The sequence below is a fragment of the Crassostrea angulata genome, chromosome 4 (assembly GCF_025612915.1).
Source record: "Crassostrea angulata isolate pt1a10 chromosome 4, ASM2561291v2, whole genome shotgun sequence".
NCBI classification, from domain to species: domain Eukaryota; kingdom Metazoa; phylum Mollusca; class Bivalvia; order Ostreida; family Ostreidae; genus Magallana; species Magallana angulata.
Genome location: NC_069114.1, coordinates 25459015 through 25480094, shown reverse-complemented (window position 1 = coordinate 25480094; position 21080 = coordinate 25459015). Strand labels below are relative to the sequence as shown.

Sequence of the window (21080 nt, the reverse complement as noted above, 5' to 3'; positions counted from 1 at the left end):
ATTACATGTACCACTTAATGATCGAGGAGGACACATGATTTGATGTGATCTATCAACTGACAATGAACCAATGGTTTATATACAATGTATAAGACAATACATTTTTTGACAAAAAATGCAGCAGGATTAAGAGATTATTAGATGAATGATCTGGCTAATATATGTATAACAATTAATGAATAACAAAAAAGGGGAAAATTCTACATACACAAGTCATGTAGTACATTGTGAAATAATTGAGTATATGTTTATACATGTAAATACAAGTCGAAAGCACTTTATCAAGATTGAAGAATGATAATCATCGAAACCCAATTTAAAAGAGAAGAGTGTTTTAGTAGTACATATGTGTACATTTATTCTACACTAATAATTATTTTACAGGAAGTGTCTGCTTTATCGCCAATTAATTAATATTTATGATCACATAAAAAAGGATATCTATCAAAACTGATGAGATATAATTATAAAATGATAAGATTTAATACATGCAGGTAGCACTAATGGAATGTCTAGTAAACTTATGATCTTCTATTAGTTCTCTACAATCATACATGTACATCAGTTCAGTCTAATTCAAAACCTGGTATTCATTTTATTTTTGTTTCTAGCTGTGTCAACACTACAGTCATAATTAATACCGGTATTTAAGAAACAGTTACTATATTTTATTCATTATTTAGATCCAAGCTATCAACACACAAGTAGCTGACTAGACAAATAGGGTTTTAGCTATAGTTATAACCACACAATACTCAACTGTTCTCTATCATTTTCAACTCTGGAATCAATTCATTAACTTTTATATATAGAAAAAATAGTTTCACTGAAAACTATTCAGTACAAGATATGAGATAGTTACCGTATATTCATAATGAATACTGTACAGGTAGAACATTGTCAATGTAATAAAAAAGGTAATAATTTCAAAAATTAATGCCAATAGGATTTCATATTTTGATCTTTGAATTGCAGTCAAATTTTGATAAAAGGATCCATATATCTCTATGGTAAGAAAAAAAGACTTTGTTGTAGAGGGAGCTCATCTGAGTTTCATAACCCCAAAACCAGGCCCCTGTACCAAAACTTAGGGAAGCCTGCTTTTGATCTTGGTCTCACTTCTACAATAGGAATTTATATGGAAAAGTGAGACTTTGATAAAAAGTGAGCTTGTCGAAGTTTCATAGCCACTGGGGCCTGGTGTTTGACATGCCCCTTACCTCTCCCTGTCATTTTCATCCCCCAGTCTCTTCAGGTGTCCCTCAGCTTTCCTCACACATTTGTTGAACTGCCGAGCCTTGTTGGCCAATTTCTGAATGGCCGTCTGGGGTGCTTTGCCTCCGGTGACATCTATGAAGATTGAACAAAAAAACAAAAATGATCAGCAGGTAATTAAATGTATTTTTCATATACTTTTTTAAAAGCATTCAACTGCATCATTTTTTTTTTACTTTTGAATTAATCACATCTCTTCTTGTTAGATTTCATAAATCTTTATATCTCAAAATAGGGAAATAATAGTAGTTTATAAAAAATTGTACAAGAATAAAGACAGGATCAATCGAAATATCATAGAAATTGGACCCTAAAACCAACAATTAGTAACTGCCTGTTTTATCCATCTCCAGTGCTAGAAGAGAATTTAATTGTTGACCATATGACCAAAAGAAGTGAATGAATATACATTAAGGGTGGTCCTGCTTCTTTCGAACATTCAAGACCTCCAGCATCAGTAATGTTAAAATTTACATGCATTTTTTAAAGCAGTAAATAAAAGCTGCTTAACTTCTACATCATGCTAATTACTCAATATACAGTGGGGCCTCAGATATCCGGACGCCAGATAACCGGACGCTTCAGTTTACGGACGATTTTATTTGGGAACAGATTTTTTATACGTTATTTTGTCTCATTTATCCAGAATTTCGCGTTCCGGATCCGGACGGTCTGTTTTTACCACAAAACACTAATTTACTACTAATCTTGCTTCATATAACCGGATGGTAAAATTTGATGATACCCTTCTCAGTACAAAAGATTACCCCTGTCAATTAAGTTTCACACCTTTTTTACGTGCTAGACCCTCATGAGTAGCTTGTATAAATACACTGACTTCCCAAATCACTTTCAAAAATTGGAAAATTGCGAACAACAGTGTATCACACACATATCACACTTGGACAGAAAGAATTCAGCTAGATTCGGTTATCATTATTGTCCTGTTAATATTTCATGACAAAATAATAAAATAAAGCAGAGTTCTTTATCTCTTAAAAACGTTCACTCTAGCATGTGTTGCTATATGGTCTGAAAGGCAAAAAAAACTAGTATCAACACTGGGAGCCATTGCATACAAACACATTATCATTCATGACAACAATAGACACATTTCAGATATCCGGACGCTTCACCTATCCGGACGATTGGACTTGGGAACGAAAGCGTCCGGATAACTGAGGCTCCACTGTATTAAGTAAATCTGATTTGTACCGTAGTTATATTTACCAACAAATAAAATAGCTATATTAATAATTTAATTTCATAATCTTGTTGTTACTATCAACAGGTGAGAAATACAACCTACTGTATATCTATGTGATGTCATATTTTCCCTAATGGTCTAACAGTGACATATTTCAACTACATTTTTTTTCAGTACAATCTAACAAATGCAGATCACTAATTACCGGTAACCATTCACATTAATACAACTAACATCTGGATATATCAGACATACAAGAAATATACCATATTTTATCAGTGATATTATGCTATTGTGTAATGTCAGATAACAATTATATGTATTTTTAAAAAGTGGCATTTATCATTTTCTCTGAATAGATTAATATGTCAATCAAATATTTTTCATTAAGAGTACTGTAAATTCCTTATTTTTTTTTTCACAAGAACATAATTCTGCATTTCCGCTATTTTGTATCAAACCACGAGAATATAAAATCATGAGCACCAATTTATTATAATTTCATATAGTTCAAAACTGTCTGAAAAATAAAAGCATGATTTTAAAATCTGCGAGAGTTGCTTCTTGCGATTTTATGCAGATATTAATTCCTCTGGATAATAAGGAATCTACAGTATTGTGCTAATTATACATGTAATCTATTTCAGCATTATTGGCTGCCATGTTTCTCTGTTCTCTATAGGCCTGTTCTATAATTTCATTATCCCAGTTTACTTTTATTATATTAAATGCAAATCAAAATATCTCATTGATCAACACATAACTAAATAATGCTAAATTCTGTATACAAAACACACAAGAGAAAAGATCTTGAGAGTTTCTGAAGAATGATTTACTTTTGTGAATACGTTATATCAATTTTAAATCATATTTTCCTCAACCCTGTTTTAATTAGGAGAAAAATGTTTTTATCAAGTGCTAAAAGGATTAAGCCCTCCTTCCATCCTCCTGAATTTTTTTTTGTTCTGTTTTAAAGTAGAAACCATCACAAAATTTTGTAAAATAAAGTTAAACTACTAATTATCCCAACATAAATGAACAGCTAACAGAACAGAACTATATAATCCAGTCAATGCTTGGAACACACACAATTTCCAGATTCTGTTTAGCATCTTACAGCCTTATTTCACAAAAAATAATCAATCTCTAATACTGTATTGTGATTGATATTCACATAGAAAACAGAGTTACATTCAGGAATCAATAAATTACAATCATATGATAAAAAAAAATCTGGAAATTGGTACATGTACTAAAATGATATCTTGGATTAATCTGAATTAGAGTGTTCTTTGACTAAAACCTTTTTTGTTTTCATCCAATTTTTTCTCTGAAATAAAATTAAAGCAAGCAAAAATGAAAGTTAGAATAAGTAATGTTGATAAGATTTGGACACATTGAAAGCAGACATCATATGAACATGATGATTTTTGTACATAAGCAGAATGAAGTCCAAAGTGTCAAAAGCATTATTATAACTTTACATATGCATCCTTGCAGTTCTTTTTAATAATAAAAATATGCATGATCAGTTGTTGAATTAAACACATACGATGCATATAATTATCTACAATGTCAAAATTATTTGTCATGCCGTTATGATAATTGAACAAATCAAAGTCATGCATTCATTTACTCATATTCCCTTACTCAGCAATAAAAGAACATCTGCAAAAATGTCCATGATGAAAAGAGCTTAATTCAAATACATGTATACAATCAAACAAAGAGTGATTATACAAATGAAAACGTAAAAGACAGAACAATGTGAGGAAGTAAAAACATTTGCAGAATAACAGTTTCAAAATACTTTTAAAAGCACACACAAACATATTTTTCAAGAGTTTTAAAAGAAGTCAGTCATATATTTGTTTGCAATATTTATTTGCAAGGAAAATAGATGAAAAAAACTACCGGTATAAACCAGAGACAAACTGTGGCCAGTCTCTATTAAGGTTTGAATTGGATGTTGACAGAGTTACCTACCTTTGGTGTCACTCTCGCTGTCCAGCACCAGCTGGAAGGCGTCCGGGGCCAGCGCCTCCCCCACCTTCACCAGCAGCGACCTCTTCATTCTCATTGTACCAGAGTCCGCCTTGCGGGCCTAATGATTATAAAAAAATTTCAAATCATGCATGATTACACAAAGTTATTTTCTAAAAGCTGATGGATGGGAAACAATTTGTAGATGAAAATAACAAAAGAAATAAAAAAAAATTCATCATGTTACTGTCAATTTGGAAATCACAATTTGGAGGTCTATGCAGTTTAAAATTATTAATTATAACATTTCTGGAAAATAAATGCATATGATATGTTTTTTTTGTAACTGTATTTTTTCAAACAAAGGTTAAGAAATAAAAAAGCACCTTACAGTCTCTACTAAGGTTCATGTTATTACCTGTTCAATTATCATGGCTGCTATATCCTCTGCCCTGTCTGGTTGCTTGTACAGCTGGGCTCGTAGTTCCAGTCTGCGTAGAGAAACCTCTAGTCTCTCCTTGTACAGACCCCCATCATCCAGAGCTAGAGCCTGTTTATACAAAGAGCAAATAACCAGAAACACCGGAGAGTAGATCTTTAACACATTTTTGGAGACATTAAAAAACCTAGAGAGTGGATACATTGCGAATCTATCAAACTACTTTAATGTATCAAGGAATTCATCTCTGAAATCATTTTCAAAACATAAATGGCAGTGGATTTATCATTCATCCTCTAAGACATTGAGAAAACTAGGTGGTGCACTGGGTAATCATAAAATCTTTTCAAGATTATGTTTTATTAGAAATTTAAGGGACGGGATCATCCAATGGAATGGTTATTTTCATGCATGTACAATACAAAGAAAATTCTGATGCCACATACAATAAAGAGCAGCAAACCATTGGAGGAACCTCTGACTTTGACAAAAGCTGAGGTACCACTGACCTTAACAAGGTGCTCCATTGCCACCTGGATTTGCTCCTGGTCCTCTTCACACTTGGCCAGCTCCGTGTGGATCTGACATCTCAAGCTTATCAATAAACTGAAAGTAGAGGGATCAAATACTGTCATCATGAATATCTATTTTATCATGCAAGTCCATGAGGAAACAATTTTCGAGTCAATATTCTGTTTATTGTATTTTTGCCCTGTGAAAAATGACATTTGCATTTTTAATTAATGCATATAATAATTCCATATCCACTCATAACTATGTTTTTATTCATATTTGTTTATGCAAGACAGTTGGTGACACTCTTGATTAAGTGGAAGCTGCATTCCACCAATAACGCCGAATAGTATTCTCATCCAAATGTGACATGTTTACAGTATAATGTACTAGATTTACATGTACAACTAATATCAGAAGAAACATTTCTTTTCACATTAAGAATGAAAGAGAGCACAAGTTTTATTCAATAAACAATTGATATTTCAGAACTATGTGGCCCCATACCTCTGTATGTCTTCAAGAGCGTCTGCCAGCAGGGTGAGCGGTTTGCGGACATGTTTACGGAGGTTGGGCTGTAAGAGCGCAAGGATGAGGTTCCATTGGGTCACACAGCCAGCCTGGATCACATTGGGGTCGCCTTGTCTGATGGCATTCATAATGGTCTCCTCACATCTCTTGATGGCCTGCAGTCTCAGCTGTAGTATATATCAAACATTTGTCATCTTCACAAGTCAAAGGTTTCTGTTTAGTACTCGAAGAGGGGACCCTTAACACTTGAATGCAAAGATGCTCTAGTCCCTTATTGCTCATCTTTAAGACTTTACAATATTATCTATGATATATGCGTCACTATGATTCATACATAATATTTCCACTTTTTTAAAATCTAAAAGAACAAAAATCATCTTTTACAACTGTAACATTCAATTTTCCAAACATCTTAACCCTTGTCACACTAGATTGTATTTATTTAATATTGTATAAAACTAAATAATAAATTAATAGAATTTTTAATTTTTTGTTAGGTGTTTTATACATACATCAACGACAGACTTGTTGAAGCTCTCTTGTTTATCTCCCAGGCTTCGGACCATCAGTTCACACTGTAGAAACTCCAGCTCCAGGTAAAAACTGGGGTCCTTTAATCAATCAATAATATACTTTTCATTTCAATCAATGAACGAACAGTATGAACATATGCAAACTTTTTGTCAACATGTATATATATATATACAGCAATTATGTCAGATCAAGTAGGTATTATGAATAGAGTAGTTCAAAATGGTCAGTAAACGTTTTTTTTTTAGCATAAAATTGAAATTTCTACTTGAGTTAACATGGTCAACGAGTGCACAAAATGATTACCAGAAGAGTTAAAGACAAAAAGGCAAAAAAAACCCCTCATACTCTTATACAACTACACTCTGTTTTTGTACTTCAATTTTAGGGTAGTACTATACTTACTTTAACAACGCATGTTTTCATATGGTCCACACAGTCTTGGGCCAGATCAGGAAACTCCAGTTCAATACAAAACCTGGCCAGCTCTAGAAGCAGGTAGGGTCTGGAAGGACACAGATTGAAGTAAAAAATACATGACATTGTACAGGTATAACACTGAGAGGGAAATATATACTGTAGACAAGGTTATTTTCGCCCCTTGTTATTTTCGCCCTTCTTTACGGTTTCGCCCAGTCTTGAATTCGCCCAGACAAAGGTTTTGCTAAAAGAGAGATAATTTAAGACCTTGGAATTCGCCCAGTCTTAAATTCACCCACTGACAACGAGGGCAAAAGGGGCGAAAATAAAACGGGGCAAATATTTCCCTGTATACAGTAAATACCACGGTAGCCACTCTCAGTGCGAAAAATAACAATTCAACATGGACCGTATTCATATCCTTAAATATGAATTTATAAACTCTAACTCTATTTAAAGCGAACTATTTTACATATGGAATGAAAATAAAGACAGCATGTATTAATTCAAAATGTGTGAGCGAGCTGATAAAAAACAATTTAAAAATTACAATAGATCTATAAGCAGTGGTGCTGGATATTTACAACTTCTAGAAACTACTGTTATATTGAATTTAAAAATAGAAATTTTGCATATGCATGAATACCTAATTTCTGATAAAAAATAAAAAAATCAAAAAAAAAAATCAAAAAAATATCTGAAAACTGGAAGAAAAAACAACAACTATAGTTATCAAACAAATCAAATGATATTTCATATTAGAGATCTTGCAAACAACTTTGGCGTGCAACATTTAAAAGACTCACTCATACATAAATGAAATAAATTTTAAATCTTTCAAAAATAAAACAGGAACATATATTTCTATTTAAGACTATCAAAACCACTCAAACAATGCAAACTTTAGCCGAACCTTTCTACGTCTGACAAGTCGGTTCTGAAATCATATCAGGTGTACGTTAAAACTATAACCTTCAGTCAATCAATGGAATAATGTCAATATGGTTCTTAATAATTATACTGACTTAAATTCCAAGTATAAGTAATAATCAAGAACGCATTCTAGTTATCTTGCTTGTAGAAACCCCATACTGTGGTTTCATCAATATTCGTTGAATACCAATTTTCGTGGATTTCGTTGTTAAGTTGATCCACGAAATTAAATGTTCATTGAAGTTCAATTTCAACTAACATTTTGTATTGATAGGGTCTTTGGCCACGAAATTACGTATCCTTGAAACTGTGGTTTTCAGAAAATCCACGAAAATTGATACCCACGAAAATTAATGAAACCACGGTATCTAATGATATATTTAAAATGTTTATATTTTTCTCCTTCAGTAATAAAACCAAAACATGTTGATATACTGCTTCATGTAATTCTGTTATACCCAACTAAAGTAGGAAAGATTTAATATCTTGAGCATGTAATTTCATTGGTTGTTGCAATCTGCATGCATGGTCTGCATGTACATGGATTGATACAAGGTATTCTAACACCCTATACATATTATCATATTCATATAATATATGGTAAATGGACTTCACATATAATACTCATCTGATATTTATAAGACTTAGAGAACTGTTATAAGAATTATGGACTTTTACGAGGACTCACTTATCTGCGCTGTCTGCGGCCAGTCTCTTGGTACTGGTAGGGGTGGGGGTCCTTCGCCCTGCTCCCTTGGTGGGGCTTTTCCTAAGGAAAGGTCATTAGTACATAAAGCAAGTGAATCTAATATCAAGCAAAGCTGGTCTTTTAAATTATTCAATTTTTTTTTCTACTATTATCAATGTTTAAAATAAAGTTAAACTATGCATAAATAAATAATATGTTAATTAAAAACACAGCAAATTGGGAAAAAAAATCTCAAAAGTTCTAACTTCTAACAAAAAAGAAACAACGCATTAAACTACTTTACAGGTAAAACCAATGCAGGAACAAATCTATATATGTACATGTATATGACGTAATATCTAACGGGTAATAATTACCGTAATCTAACTACATGTACATATATAGCATCAGCAAACTGGTAAACACAATATTAATTACTTGTAACTCACTAAGAACATTACGTTAATGCATGTATCCTTTTAACAAATAAAATGTCAAAAATATCCTGGACTAAATAGCATTTATACACAGTAGGTAAATAATTTTGGAACTACATGTTATATGCATTCTCTACTGGTAAATGTATTTCTATACTCTTCATGTTGCTACATGTATCGAGGGTTAAACTAGTATGTATTAAATTTACCGGTACGTTGTTTTATGGTACTTTAAATATTTCAACTTTCTGTGGTTTTAAACATACATGTTTGGACAATTTATTAAAATCTAAAATCCACATCAGGATGCAAAAGCTAAGGAAGGGATAAAATGGGTAAAATCAAACAACACATCAGCTAGAGGTCATAAAGTTGTATTCTTAATTTCATAGTTTTTCTGACAACATAGAGGTTTCATAATTTTTTGAAATATTTTGTGCGCTATATTTCATTTCAGTTTTCATAGAAATGAGCTAAAACATCTTAATCGCTTACATTTGTGCAGACTTGGTGTATTTTTCTATTATCATTATGATTGCTCAATATATCAATATCACTTCCATGAGATTTCATGACTGCATGAAACCAACAGACTGAATTTTCTATTAGATAGATGAAGATATTCCATTCCTAATTTTACTTGTACTTATTTTTCTACTATGAATAATTTGTTCATGCAAAATGTGTATTACCTATCTAACTGTATATACCAGGTAATACATGTATTTGACATGCTTAATGAACACATCAGCTTGACATGCCATCTTGAATTTCAACATGCTTCATATGTCTCACTAATTCCCTATAACATTCATGCAACTTTGTAATTTGCTGATCAGACTTATTTGTATGACGTTATTTGCCCCAAGACGATAGCTAGGACATTCTCACAGCATTCATCCATTGCTATTGAACACAAGGACTGAACACATCACATGCTAGCTAATGCCTTATCTTTAGTCCTGAACTTACGTATCCTCTTCAGAATGTTCGTGGTCACTCAAAGTTTGTTGACTTAACTCAGAACTGTTGAATGCAAGGTGATTTGTTACGAAGGTGAAAAAAAAATCTCTACACACAAAGGTTACATTCATTATAGGTTCTTTCATCTACCTGGAGGAAAATTATTGGTTATCGATTATTATTAATTCTGACGTTTGAAAAATGTAACGTTATGGTATTTTATAGTGATTTTTTTTTTAGGAAAATTATAATGTACTTTGGAAAATAGTGTGAAATCAGAAATCTCTTATGAGAATTTAATTGTTTTGGAACAGATTTCAAAGTCTGTTAGGACAAACTTTGGAGAGATGGTAAGGTGCAAGAAGTTTTAAATTTAATGAAGAGAATGAGCATTTTAAAGAACATTAATATATGGCTATTGGATTCAATTCAATTCAATTGGTGGCTGATTTTATTTTTAAAAAGGTTTTTTGCCGTAAAAAAGAGTCCGCTTTTTTTTCTGCATCAATGAAGACGGGTGTAAAACTGCTTGGTGGAACTGTAACACGGGTGTGTGAATACTCACTGAGACATTTTCGACCCAAGGTCTCTGTCAATGTTTGACAAGACTGATCCTGCAGAACTAGAGGCCCTTTAATTTGTGAAAAACAGATTGAAATAATTCTGTTGGGACATATCTGCTTCATTTCCCATCTCTTCACAAAATCAATTCAAGATACATATACCGGTACTAATCTAAAATTCATAGAGGTCTAAAGACTTCAGAGACACAGGATCTCTATGTAATACAATGTATATATGTATCTTATTATGCAATCTTGCTTAGTTCTTTCTTATTTCATATGGACTGCATACATTGTAATAAAGTTGGAGTAATAAAATACATGTTATTGGAAATGTTACTGTGATGTAAACTTGTGATCATTTAATATACCATTGCTTTCCACTTATGCTACAGAATGGAATAAACTGATGTGCAAAGTCCTATAAATCATTGTACATATACTTTTGATAAGCAGGGTAAATTTGTCTGCAGTGTGGACAAAGCTATATGTATGTGCATATAAAAAAAAATTTAAAAAAGAAAACAAAAAAACAAAAATAATTCATTTAAAGTGTATTTTTAAAAAACCTAATTTAAAACTCCAAATATGGAACACTTGTACATGGAAAAAAATCTGAATGATGGATGGGAACCGATTTAGGTACAGAACTCACGTATTTCCTGGGTGAAGGAAACTTTATGAAATCAATATGCAAATTTTTAAGAATAAATTTTCATAATATTCCGTATTTCATAATTTTTTAAATGCGCTTCAAAATTATCATTAAAAAACTGTGTTATTCTATTGAATTGTTTCCTCTCGATTAATATACAAAAGACACATGCATATAATTCCTTCATTCCAAATTCTGTTTGTGGAACTTACAAGAAACTAGCAGTTAATAGTACCTGTCTTTTTCTAACTCCTCCATCTTAGATGCCCCGGGAGAGTGAGTCCGGATAGATTTGGATTTTGAACCTTTCCCAGTTGGAGTTTCCAGCTGGACTGTGCTGGTGTGGGCCACACCCATCTGATTCAGAATGGACTGTATTTCACTGAAGTATTCCCGCGGTTCATTGAGGTCACAAGATCTGTATAGACATGTACAAATATAGCTTCTTAATTTTCAGTTTATTTAACAAAATTTAGAATAAATGTTGCAATTTAGATTCCTTACATATTTATTTAAAATAAATAATTTAAAGAATCAACACTTTTTGAGGAAAAGAATCACACAAAATTCAAGAAAATATCAAAATCAAAAATCTCCAATAATTGGTACCAGTAAATTTTTTTAAACATATCTTACTGTTAAAGTTGCTCTCAATAATATTTATAAAAAACATAAGTTTTATATACCCAGTACTTATTTAGCATACATACACTTTGAGTTTCAAAATTTTGTAATAAACAGACAACTCGGGAGAGTTTTTCACATCCTTGTGCAGTTTGGCAGAATCTAACAGCTGGTTTCTCACCTGCAAAACAAAATCAAAAATCTCTATCAAATTTGCCTCTAAATGAAATGCTGGTCTCATTCTGCAACATTTATACAATCTCATACATTTTATACACTGCCACAAAAATTTCTGTCTTTAAAAATAAAATCTTGAACAGTAACTATTACTGTTTAGTTGTACATATATATATCATGTATTTATATACCTGTACATGTACATTCAAATTGTTATATGAGTACATGATGTCAAAAACTCAACAACAAAAAAATATCTCAAGGATCTCAATAATATACACTCAACTCAAATGAAATAAAAATCTAAATTTCAAGCAACAAAAGTCATCAGTACATGTATACTGTAGAAGCACATATTTTCGTTGGGTTAAAATTTCATTGTTTGTAAATAAAATTTCGTTGGCATCTAATTTCGTCATATCTAAAATGTATTGCGTATCAACTCTGTATTTATTAATACTTGGGTTAAAAGTTGGCCATGGATTTTATTTTATTGATTTTTACCGCCAAGGAATATAACAAAATTAAATCCTCAATGAATATTTCTGCTTCTACAGTATTTAAACATAACAGAACATTCTTGATGAAGTGACTTACAATGAGCCCAAAGACCTGTTTGTACAGATGGGGAACATTTTGTTTGATAAAGGTGGCAGCTGCTCCTGCCACACTGGAGGCGTCCGCTTTCCTTCCTGCATCCAGGTGACATTCCATGAGGGCTCTAAAAGAATTTCATGACCCATTGTTTGTTTTTTTTTTATCTTTCAACATTGATGAAATTGAAAATATCACTGGAGGAGTATGTGGGATTTTCTCTCCAGGTACAGTTGTATATTTAAAATTTGCCATCGTGATATTTACTTATCTACATTTAAAAGAAAAACTTTGAATGAAATTCATACATCATTAGCTGTGCTCGCCATTCAAAATCTTTGTCGTCAATGTCATCCAGTGCCTTTACTACTTGATGCAGACTTCTTGCCAAATACTGGCGATAGTTGGGCTTCAGGAAAGGGCGACAGAACTGCCAGTACAGTACAGAGGCATTGTATACCAAGAAATGGTACCTGTTTGAAATATTATTATAGATAATTAAATATGATTAAATTACATGAATTTAGAATGTTTGCTTAATATACAGTATTTTGACACACAAAAAAAACCCCAAAAAACAATTTGCTAACATATCTAACTGCAAGTGTTCCAAATTTCTGCTAATATCATGAACTAAACTGTAAATGCTTTTTTCTATACAATTTCAGAATTCATTTGAATCAAAGTATATTCATTCTTGACAACTAAAATGAAAAAAAACCCAAAAATGATTATGATTTAATTTGATATAATGTCTAGCTGTATTTGTTTACCTTGAGTTCTTTTTGGCAAATGATATGGCTTTTACAAGGTAAACTACTGCCTTTTCAAGTTGCTCCTGTTGTTAAATGAAATCAAAATATTATAATTCCATTAAGATGAATAGTTTTACAATGAGAAGATATAATAAAAAAATGTTTATTTTTTTCTATAATCACATGAATTAATGAAAGAGGTCTTTAATTCTTACAGGGTTGTTGGCCTCCTTTGGAGCCAATAGCTGTGCTTGACATAAATAAGCTCTGCACAAGAACTGGTTGGCAGGTGGTGGTTTCATAAAGTACATCTTGAGACATTCTCTTGCCATGTCAGGCATTCCATTCTGAATTGAAATAAAATCGAACAATTAATCTACATCGGAAAGAATATTGTTTTTGTGTTATACATTTTTAAAAAGGTAATAATTACTAATTAAAGAGCAATATATGACATACAAAAACGCACCTGGAAGGCTATCTCAGCACAAATAACATATAAATCAGAACCAAACGATTCAGGCGTATCAACCGCTGGCTTGCTTTCTGCAACATTTCTAAGTAACTGGTATGCTTGCTGAAGATGCTGGTTGTTTTCCTTTCCTTTGTATTAATTCAAGAAAAAATTCGTAAAATTTTACAAAAGGTCACATAAGTATTTCATTATACAGCTTAACAGTTATTCTATTTATTAGCGATAAATTAACTCGAAAATTTTATTCGAGGAAATTCGAAATATCAGTCAATCTATAGATGTGAAGTTTCGCGAATATTCAGAAAAAAGCATACCTATTAGTGACTGTGCTTTTGTAAGCAACGTTCTAATGTTTGTATCCATTGTGTTTAGAAAATGTTTCTTCGAATTTAACCGAGAAACAGAATAATTTTAGTTTTCAAAATTGGTCGGGCACCGACTGTCCGCCATGTTGTTTACGACTGTTAACTTTCAAATCTACAAAATATAATGCATATAATGTCCTTCACACATTGGAAAAATATGAATCGGACTTTATTCATAGTTTCTACATTATAACATGTCAATAATATATTGAATCTTGTGCCAATATTCAAGTTGATATGTATTCTTTAAAAGGTTTTTTTCGCTCAAGCGTAGTAATTTAAGTCGTCGTAGTAACAGCTATATTAACTTCCGTTACATGTGCACATTGCTTCCGGTGTAAACATTCAAGTGTGGCAAAAGATGACAAATGCAAATAACTAAAATTTTCTTATTTAATGGCGTCTTCAAGATCAACTGGAACGACATTCGGCGTCACCGGTAAAAAGACTGGTCAACTCAAACCAGGGAAAAGTTCATCGGAAACTTTACTGGCAACGAAACCTCAGAAACTCTCCCGTCCATCTGATAAACTGAATCCCAAAACAGTTGACCCAGTTAGTATAGTCACGATGGTTATCATCGCTTCACAGACAGATCAAATTAGATTTAGAATGTGTCTATTTATATTACATTGTATTTATGATTAAGTTTCATTTTACACCACTATGTTACAGTTTGCAGCCACCAACAAAAGTCAGTCAGCTTTTGCTTCAGTTTATATGAATGGAGGAGTTCCATGCAGGTAATATAAATTTATTTTAAAAATTCTTGAAGACTGATGACTAGAATTATTGTTAACTGGTATAAATCTATCTTTTTGTACCATGGAAACTGGTCACATGAAGTTAAGGTCATTTTCAAATTGTACTTCCAATGAAGTTGAAGTCCATGGATTATAAATAAGAGTATTAATGTAGTTGGAATTAATAATTGGGCAAATAACAAAGGTTCATGAGTTTTTGTTATTTGGTTATTTTTTTTCAGATTCTCTTTAGGTTTTGACTTGCTTTAGGACTGTAACGTGCAACGCGCCGAGCTGTGTGTTTAACAATGGTGTATGTCTTACACCCAAGTGTTGCACCAGGTCTGCTATCCTGTTAAGTCAGATTTTGTTGACCCCAAGAATAATAACGATTTCTTATTGATTGGATAACTGTGGTCGACAGCTATCTCCCACAAATATAAATCTCCGTTGTCCTGCCTTCCAAGTAATAATCAAAATCTCTGCGTAAACCTTGCACTTCCTCCACTTCTGCCTGTGGTGCGCCTCTTTGTCTGTGCTCTACTTGTAATGCCTTATGCAGGTCTTACATCCAAGAGAACACAAACTCAGGGAGATCACAGTAATCTATTCCATTATGCCTTATTCAGGTCTTAAAAATGGCAATAGACCGCTGTTAGTCTCTACTATAGTTTCAAATAAACTGTAGCAATCAGATATGATGCATTCAATGCAGTTCTTCTATGATCAGACAGTTCTGACATATACATAAAAATTATTACCATTTACCTTGGTGTTTAAGGATACGTTTGTCTTACATTTTGGCAAAACTAAAAATAAAACCAATTCCATTACAAGAGAAATTAAATGAATATATTCATTAAATTATCCATATGACACTCTATTGATAGATTGATCCATGGATCTGTGAAGCATAAACTACAGTGGTCAACGCCTCCAGATGAAATTCCATTTGACCCAGTTCTAGTCACACTTGCCGATGTGAGTAGTGTTTTCTTTGATTCATGTGAACTGTATTCGTAGAAAATGATATCTAAAGCATTCACACAAATGGCAAAGTTTATATACTATATTCCTGTTACAAATACATGTGTATTTAAGATTATCATTTTCATATTTAAAATTGAATTTTTTCAATTTGTCAAATTTTATCTCTTTTTCTAAACAGTTTTCAATGAGATATGATTGAGAAGTAAATAAAAAGATTTTTCATCAAACTATTGTAGACCCAAGAAAGTAGATGGCTCAGTGAAGTAAGAAACATGTTCTTAATAGTCACATTCAATATCATATATCTATATTTTTACAGGGCTTGAAGGAGACAGTACACCCCTACACCTTTGTGTCTCGTAATGGGTTTCAAGAAATGTTAGAAGTGGATGGAGCCTACCAGAAAGTCTTACCTATCTTGCCAAAAATCACATTTTCTATAAGAGCAGCACTGGTAATCAAAATCTGTTTGATACATGTATATCTAAGACACAACTTTTGTATTTTCCATTTCTTTGATCACATAAGTATTGGCAGCCTGTATGATAAATTGCGCACATTGCCCAGTGTTTTGGAGTGTCCAGTGCAAATAAGCCTGTAACATTGCAACTTGAGATGTTTTTGTTTTTTTTTATCAAAAGTGATTTTCAGAGAGGCATTTATTTATTTATCTTGTTCTTGTTCCCTATCCCTTAGTAAAAAAGTGAAAATGTATTGTTATATAAAAGGACATTTGTATGTCTGTGTACAAATACTATCATTGTATTCATATTCACATCTTTGATAGCCAATGGTTTAATATCCACTCTGCCCCTTTACAAGGAGGAACAGAGTAAATTGTAAGCACTTGGCTAGCAAAGATGACATATTCAGTTTATTTAATAGACAGGTTTTATTGTATCATGATGAAAATCAATCTAATTTTTTTGTAGAGCCATAAAGATAACTCGGTGTTTGAGGGAGGTCTGGAAGCGCTAGTGCAGTTAAGTGATGTTGTGGGACCAGAGCTTAATCAGCATCTCAAGACAATATTGGTGCCAGTAAGTCACTTGATTAAGAGAGCTGAATGGTCATAGCCATTTTTAGGCTGTATAAATCTCCTTAAAAAGAAGAGCTTTGTATAAAGATAGAGGGAAATAATTCTAATTTTAAAGTTAGAATAAATAAAATATTTCTTAATTTTCGTTAAAAGAACACCTTCAGTCTACATATAAACCATTATTGCAAGTACAAGCAGTATTTTTATTTACAAAAGTTATTTCCCTTTGTGGTTTAACTTTCATCCTTATTATTTTGACAAACTTTCTGTCAAATGAAATCTAAATAAAATTTCATCATGTTTCTCTGTTTCCTTATCTGATGGCAATATACATGTTACAAAAGTACAACAGTGTCAAAACTTGTCTGAAGGTAAAATGTATATTTACATGTACATGCAAGTTACAATGAAAAGTGTGAGAAAATAAATAATGACAGAGAGAGATAGGGGTTTGTGAAGGAATGTGAAATAATACAACTGCTCATGATGAATAAAAGAAGTAAATGTTTTGATTATTTAATCAAGGTATCAAAGAGAATGATGGACAAGAAGTACAAAGATCGCATCACTGAAGTCGTGCAGCGCCTTGAGCAAAATGGTGGAAAGGTCAGTGATTAAAAATTTATTCCTTATTCCTTGTTCCATCTTAATTTGCATGGTCTACAAATTATCATGTACCAGGAATTCACTTTATTTCTTGGGGCAGATTTTCAGTAAGGTACATGTATCATTGATATACTGGGATTATTTTTTTATAAATATGTTAAAATAGGGGTTTTCTCTTAATATGTTCCTATCAGTACTAATATTGGTCCTCTAATGACAGAGGTGCATCTCTGACAAAAGATTTAAAAACAGAATTATTTAGGTTAAGTCAAATTAGGCCCAACAAGATTTTGTGAAATTGTGTGCATTTCAATTAACAATAATCAATTTGAAAGTTTTACGATATTAATTTCATTTTGAAAATTGTTATCGCTGCAATTTGAGCAAGCATAGGGATAAACTTAAAGAAAGTGTTGTGACAATCTATATTACCTAGAATATTATTCATTTTCTATCCGCATCTTCCGCAAATGAATCAATATTTTTTATAGAATTAGTTTACAGAATATGCTTATAGAAGATTCCAACAATCTTAATTTTTATGTCCATTTAAAATTGTAGGATTCCCTTGTGATTCTGAAATCCAAAATTCCAACATATTCTTCAATATTTACCTGAAGTCTACATATATTTCTGAAAGATCTCCATTCTATGCCTTCGACACCACCTAGAGATTTTGAAGTATTACAGCACTAGTTATATGTGTGAACTGACCGTCCAATTATTTCTGTGTGGTGAATATGGTGCTATTTCTTGGAACAATCTTCTATTTTGTTGATTATATACAAAATAATCAAGAAGCATCTCTTGACTCTTTTAAGCCTGATTGTAATATTTCAGTATCATTTGAACTTTTTAAGGAAAAATACTATTGATAATTTTTATTAAAACATGCATGAATTATACATGCATTAATGTTTTGAAATTTTGTTCTCTTCTTACTACATGTATTAAGATCTGTTTTAATTTATCTGAAGTTTTAATGACAATAATTGTAAGGTATTGAATTCATTTAGATTTTCATATACAGGTAGTACTATATTTTAAGAGTGGACATGTACAATAAGTTTATTTTTATAATGCCCTTTCACTAACTGTTGGTATACTACTTATTTTGTTTGACTAATATATATTGCTTGTCCTCAGCTTGTCAGACACCAACAATAGTATTTAAGAAGATTATGCTATTAATAAAAAAAAAGGGAGGGATTAAAACAGTGCTGAATTTTTTCCTTTTTATGGAAAGTTTGCAATATTGTCTTCAGAAGTGTGAATTTCAATTAAGAATTTGTCTGTCATACTCAGATATTGTGATATATTCTAATCAGATTACAGGGAGGGTGAAAGATTTCATTTTCAATAGATTGCACAAAATATGTCCTTTCTGAACTGTTAAGTATCTGCTTGGACCTCAACAAATATTTCACTGGAACAGATATGAATTTTATATTATATGTTTGATAGTTTTCACAGGGTTTGTTAATATGCTGTATCACATAGATGTTGATTAATATTGAGATTTTTTTATGTATATATGATTAATTCTTTATATTCCTATCAGTTTATGTAATTATACTACAAGTATGTAGATTTGTTTGACTTGGACCAAAAGACATAAAAACCTGTATCTTTTAATGTGTTGTGAACTGATCTTTTTCATTAGCTCACCAGAGCCAAAGGATTTCTGGGGATAGATTGGGGCCACAATTGAATTTTTATAGAAATATACACAGAAAAATATTTTTAAAATCTTCTTTTTAAAAACTTATTGGCCAGAAAAAATATAACTTGTGTTGAAGCATCCTCAGGTAGTGTATATTCAAGTTAATATCTAAATCATGATCCGCCGGGGTTTAGGGAGGGGCCTCAATGGGGGTTGGAGATGTAAATTTTTACATTTGAATAAAAAGGAAAAAAACCTCTAAAAATCTTATTCTCAAAAACTGTAACAACAAAGGGAGCTAATATGTTCAATTTAAGAACTAAGAATTGTAGAAAAATTTGAAAATAAAGATATACTCTTCTAAGTTGTCCAGATATTTTGTGTATAAGTTGATTTTTTTAAGGCGGTCTAAAGCTGTTGCCCTAGTGAGTGGTTTGGCCTGTGGGCCTATTGTTTTCTTTAATTTGTGTCATTATTTCTGTCAGCTATCGTCAGCTATTGTTTAGGCATTTTTACCCCAAATTATTTGGACATAGTTTTGATCTACCTGTCCAGTAACTCAACAACCATTTAGTGTCTTGAGTGCCAATTCAAGTTAGTAAATTTATATTTGTGGAATGGTAAACCGGTATTTGAACAAGGAATAAAGCCGCCATGTTATAATTTGTTCATGGTGCAATTTTGTGGGTGAGGAGTACTCGTGAAATCCACAAAAGTTTCTCCACCATGAATTCTAATGATTCCAAAGTATTCGTGTAGGATGAATGCTTAATGAGACTTGCTTAATGAAACAGGTTTAATACATGTAAACACTGTTGTTTAATTTTATTGAGTCTTGATTTGTCAGGCTCTACTTTAAAAAGCTTCAGAAATTGTTGATCATAGCTTTGGTAATCTATTTTTTATTTATACAAATTCTTACAATGCAGTATGAACGGAACGTGCCATTTTGAATGATTATGATTAAATTGGTAGTTTGGTACCCAGTTCATGTCTCATAAATATCTCTTTGAAACTTGTTTCTTTTTAGCCCCCCCCCCCCCCCCCAAAAAAAAATAAAGACCAAAATAAATAAGAAGTGTATTATTGTTTTCCTGACCAACCCTAATTATATTATTATGATAGAATTCAAGATTTTATCAGAATAGTTTTCTGTAGATAACCACTTTGGAAAATTCTCATCTTGGTCTCTTCCTCGTTTAAGAAAATGTCACCAGTAGTTTATTTTGTTCAGTTTGAAAATGAAAGCGCACCACTAGTATATATTTATCTTTGGAAAATAAAAGCAACTGATGCTTTGATACATACATGTGTCATGGTGTGTAATTTTGAGTAACGTGTTTTAGAGTTAACTCATGCCAGATGACAATTAATTAGCGAGGGTCAGTCTACTCTCCTAATAATCCCCAATTAGTCAATGTAATTGTTCTGAGTAATTATCATGAGTACTGTGCCTCACTTTCATTAATTATCTTTTAGAATATAAATACAGTTAGAAATTTATTCAATTCAGTCAGAAACTTTTGGCCGCTACCTCATGTTGCTTATGTCTTCATACTGATTATCTAGTTGACTGTCCACCAGTCTGTCAGTAAGACTAAGCAACATCGAGCTAAATTTCAATCTGACTCATTTCGGCCGCTATCTCATGTTGCTTATGTCTTCATACTGACTATCTAGTTACTGTCCACCAGTCTGTCAGTAAGACTAAGCAACATCGAGCTAAATTTCAGTCAGACTCTTTCGGCCACTATCTCATGTTGCTTATGTCTTCACACTGACTATCTAGTTGACTGTCCACCAGTCCGTCAGTAGACTAAGCAACATTGAGTTAAATTCATTCTGACTCATTTGGCTTTTAAGAAATATTTATTTTTATCCTGTTCTTTTGACTTTATTCTATTTGATTAT

At 32.1% G+C, this 21080-nt stretch overlaps 2 protein-coding genes across 10 annotated transcripts in view; one reads left to right on the top strand and one right to left on the bottom strand.

Annotated features, from left to right (window-relative positions):
* The window catches only part of LOC128179585 (cilia- and flagella-associated protein 46-like), a 47198-nt gene extending 32983 nt beyond the window's left edge, over positions 1 to 14215 (bottom strand). For 4 of the 9 annotated variants that reach the window (XM_052847034.1, XM_052847038.1, XM_052847037.1 and 1 more), the window contains exons 1-20: positions 14078 to 14215; positions 13758 to 13891; positions 13504 to 13635; positions 13307 to 13371; positions 12842 to 13006; positions 12537 to 12660; positions 11849 to 11943; positions 11374 to 11556; positions 9930 to 9983; positions 8521 to 8601; positions 7813 to 7836; positions 6885 to 6984; positions 6461 to 6559; positions 5925 to 6115; positions 5414 to 5510; positions 4884 to 5015; positions 4469 to 4586; positions 3786 to 3812; positions 1221 to 1350; positions 761 to 781 (exon numbers count right to left, since the gene is read on the bottom strand). In XM_052847034.1, the coding sequence (XP_052702994.1) occupies positions 761 to 781; positions 1221 to 1350; positions 3786 to 3812; positions 4469 to 4586; positions 4884 to 5015; positions 5414 to 5510; positions 5925 to 6115; positions 6461 to 6559; positions 6885 to 6984; positions 7813 to 7836; positions 8521 to 8601; positions 9930 to 9983; positions 11374 to 11556; positions 11849 to 11943; positions 12537 to 12660; positions 12842 to 13006; positions 13307 to 13371; positions 13504 to 13635; positions 13758 to 13891; positions 14078 to 14126 (2021 nt within the window). In that variant the 5' untranslated portion in view covers positions 14127 to 14215. Of the gene's footprint in view, positions 1 to 760; positions 782 to 1220; positions 1351 to 3785; positions 3813 to 4132; positions 4151 to 4468; positions 4587 to 4883; positions 5016 to 5413; positions 5511 to 5924; positions 6116 to 6460; positions 6560 to 6884; positions 6985 to 7812; positions 7837 to 8520; positions 8602 to 9929; positions 9984 to 11373; positions 11557 to 11848; positions 11944 to 12536; positions 12661 to 12841; positions 13007 to 13306; positions 13372 to 13503; positions 13636 to 13757; positions 13892 to 14077 lie in introns of all 9 variants that reach the window. The other 5 variants (XM_052847035.1, XM_052847036.1, XM_052847039.1 and 2 more) reach the window with 5 other exon arrangements.
* A 230-nt stretch (positions 14216 to 14445) lies between these two features.
* Positions 14446 to 19141, top strand: LOC128180757 (PACRG-like protein). The gene is made up of 7 exons (XM_052848908.1): positions 14446 to 14683; positions 14804 to 14871; positions 15762 to 15852; positions 16181 to 16315; positions 16794 to 16901; positions 17426 to 17506; positions 18068 to 19141. Exons 1-7 carry the CDS (start codon positions 14525 to 14527, stop codon positions 18122 to 18124), a joined length of 699 nt encoding a protein of 232 aa, XP_052704868.1. The 5' UTR covers positions 14446 to 14524; the 3' UTR covers positions 18125 to 19141.
* Positions 19142 to 21080: the final 1939 nt, after the last annotated feature.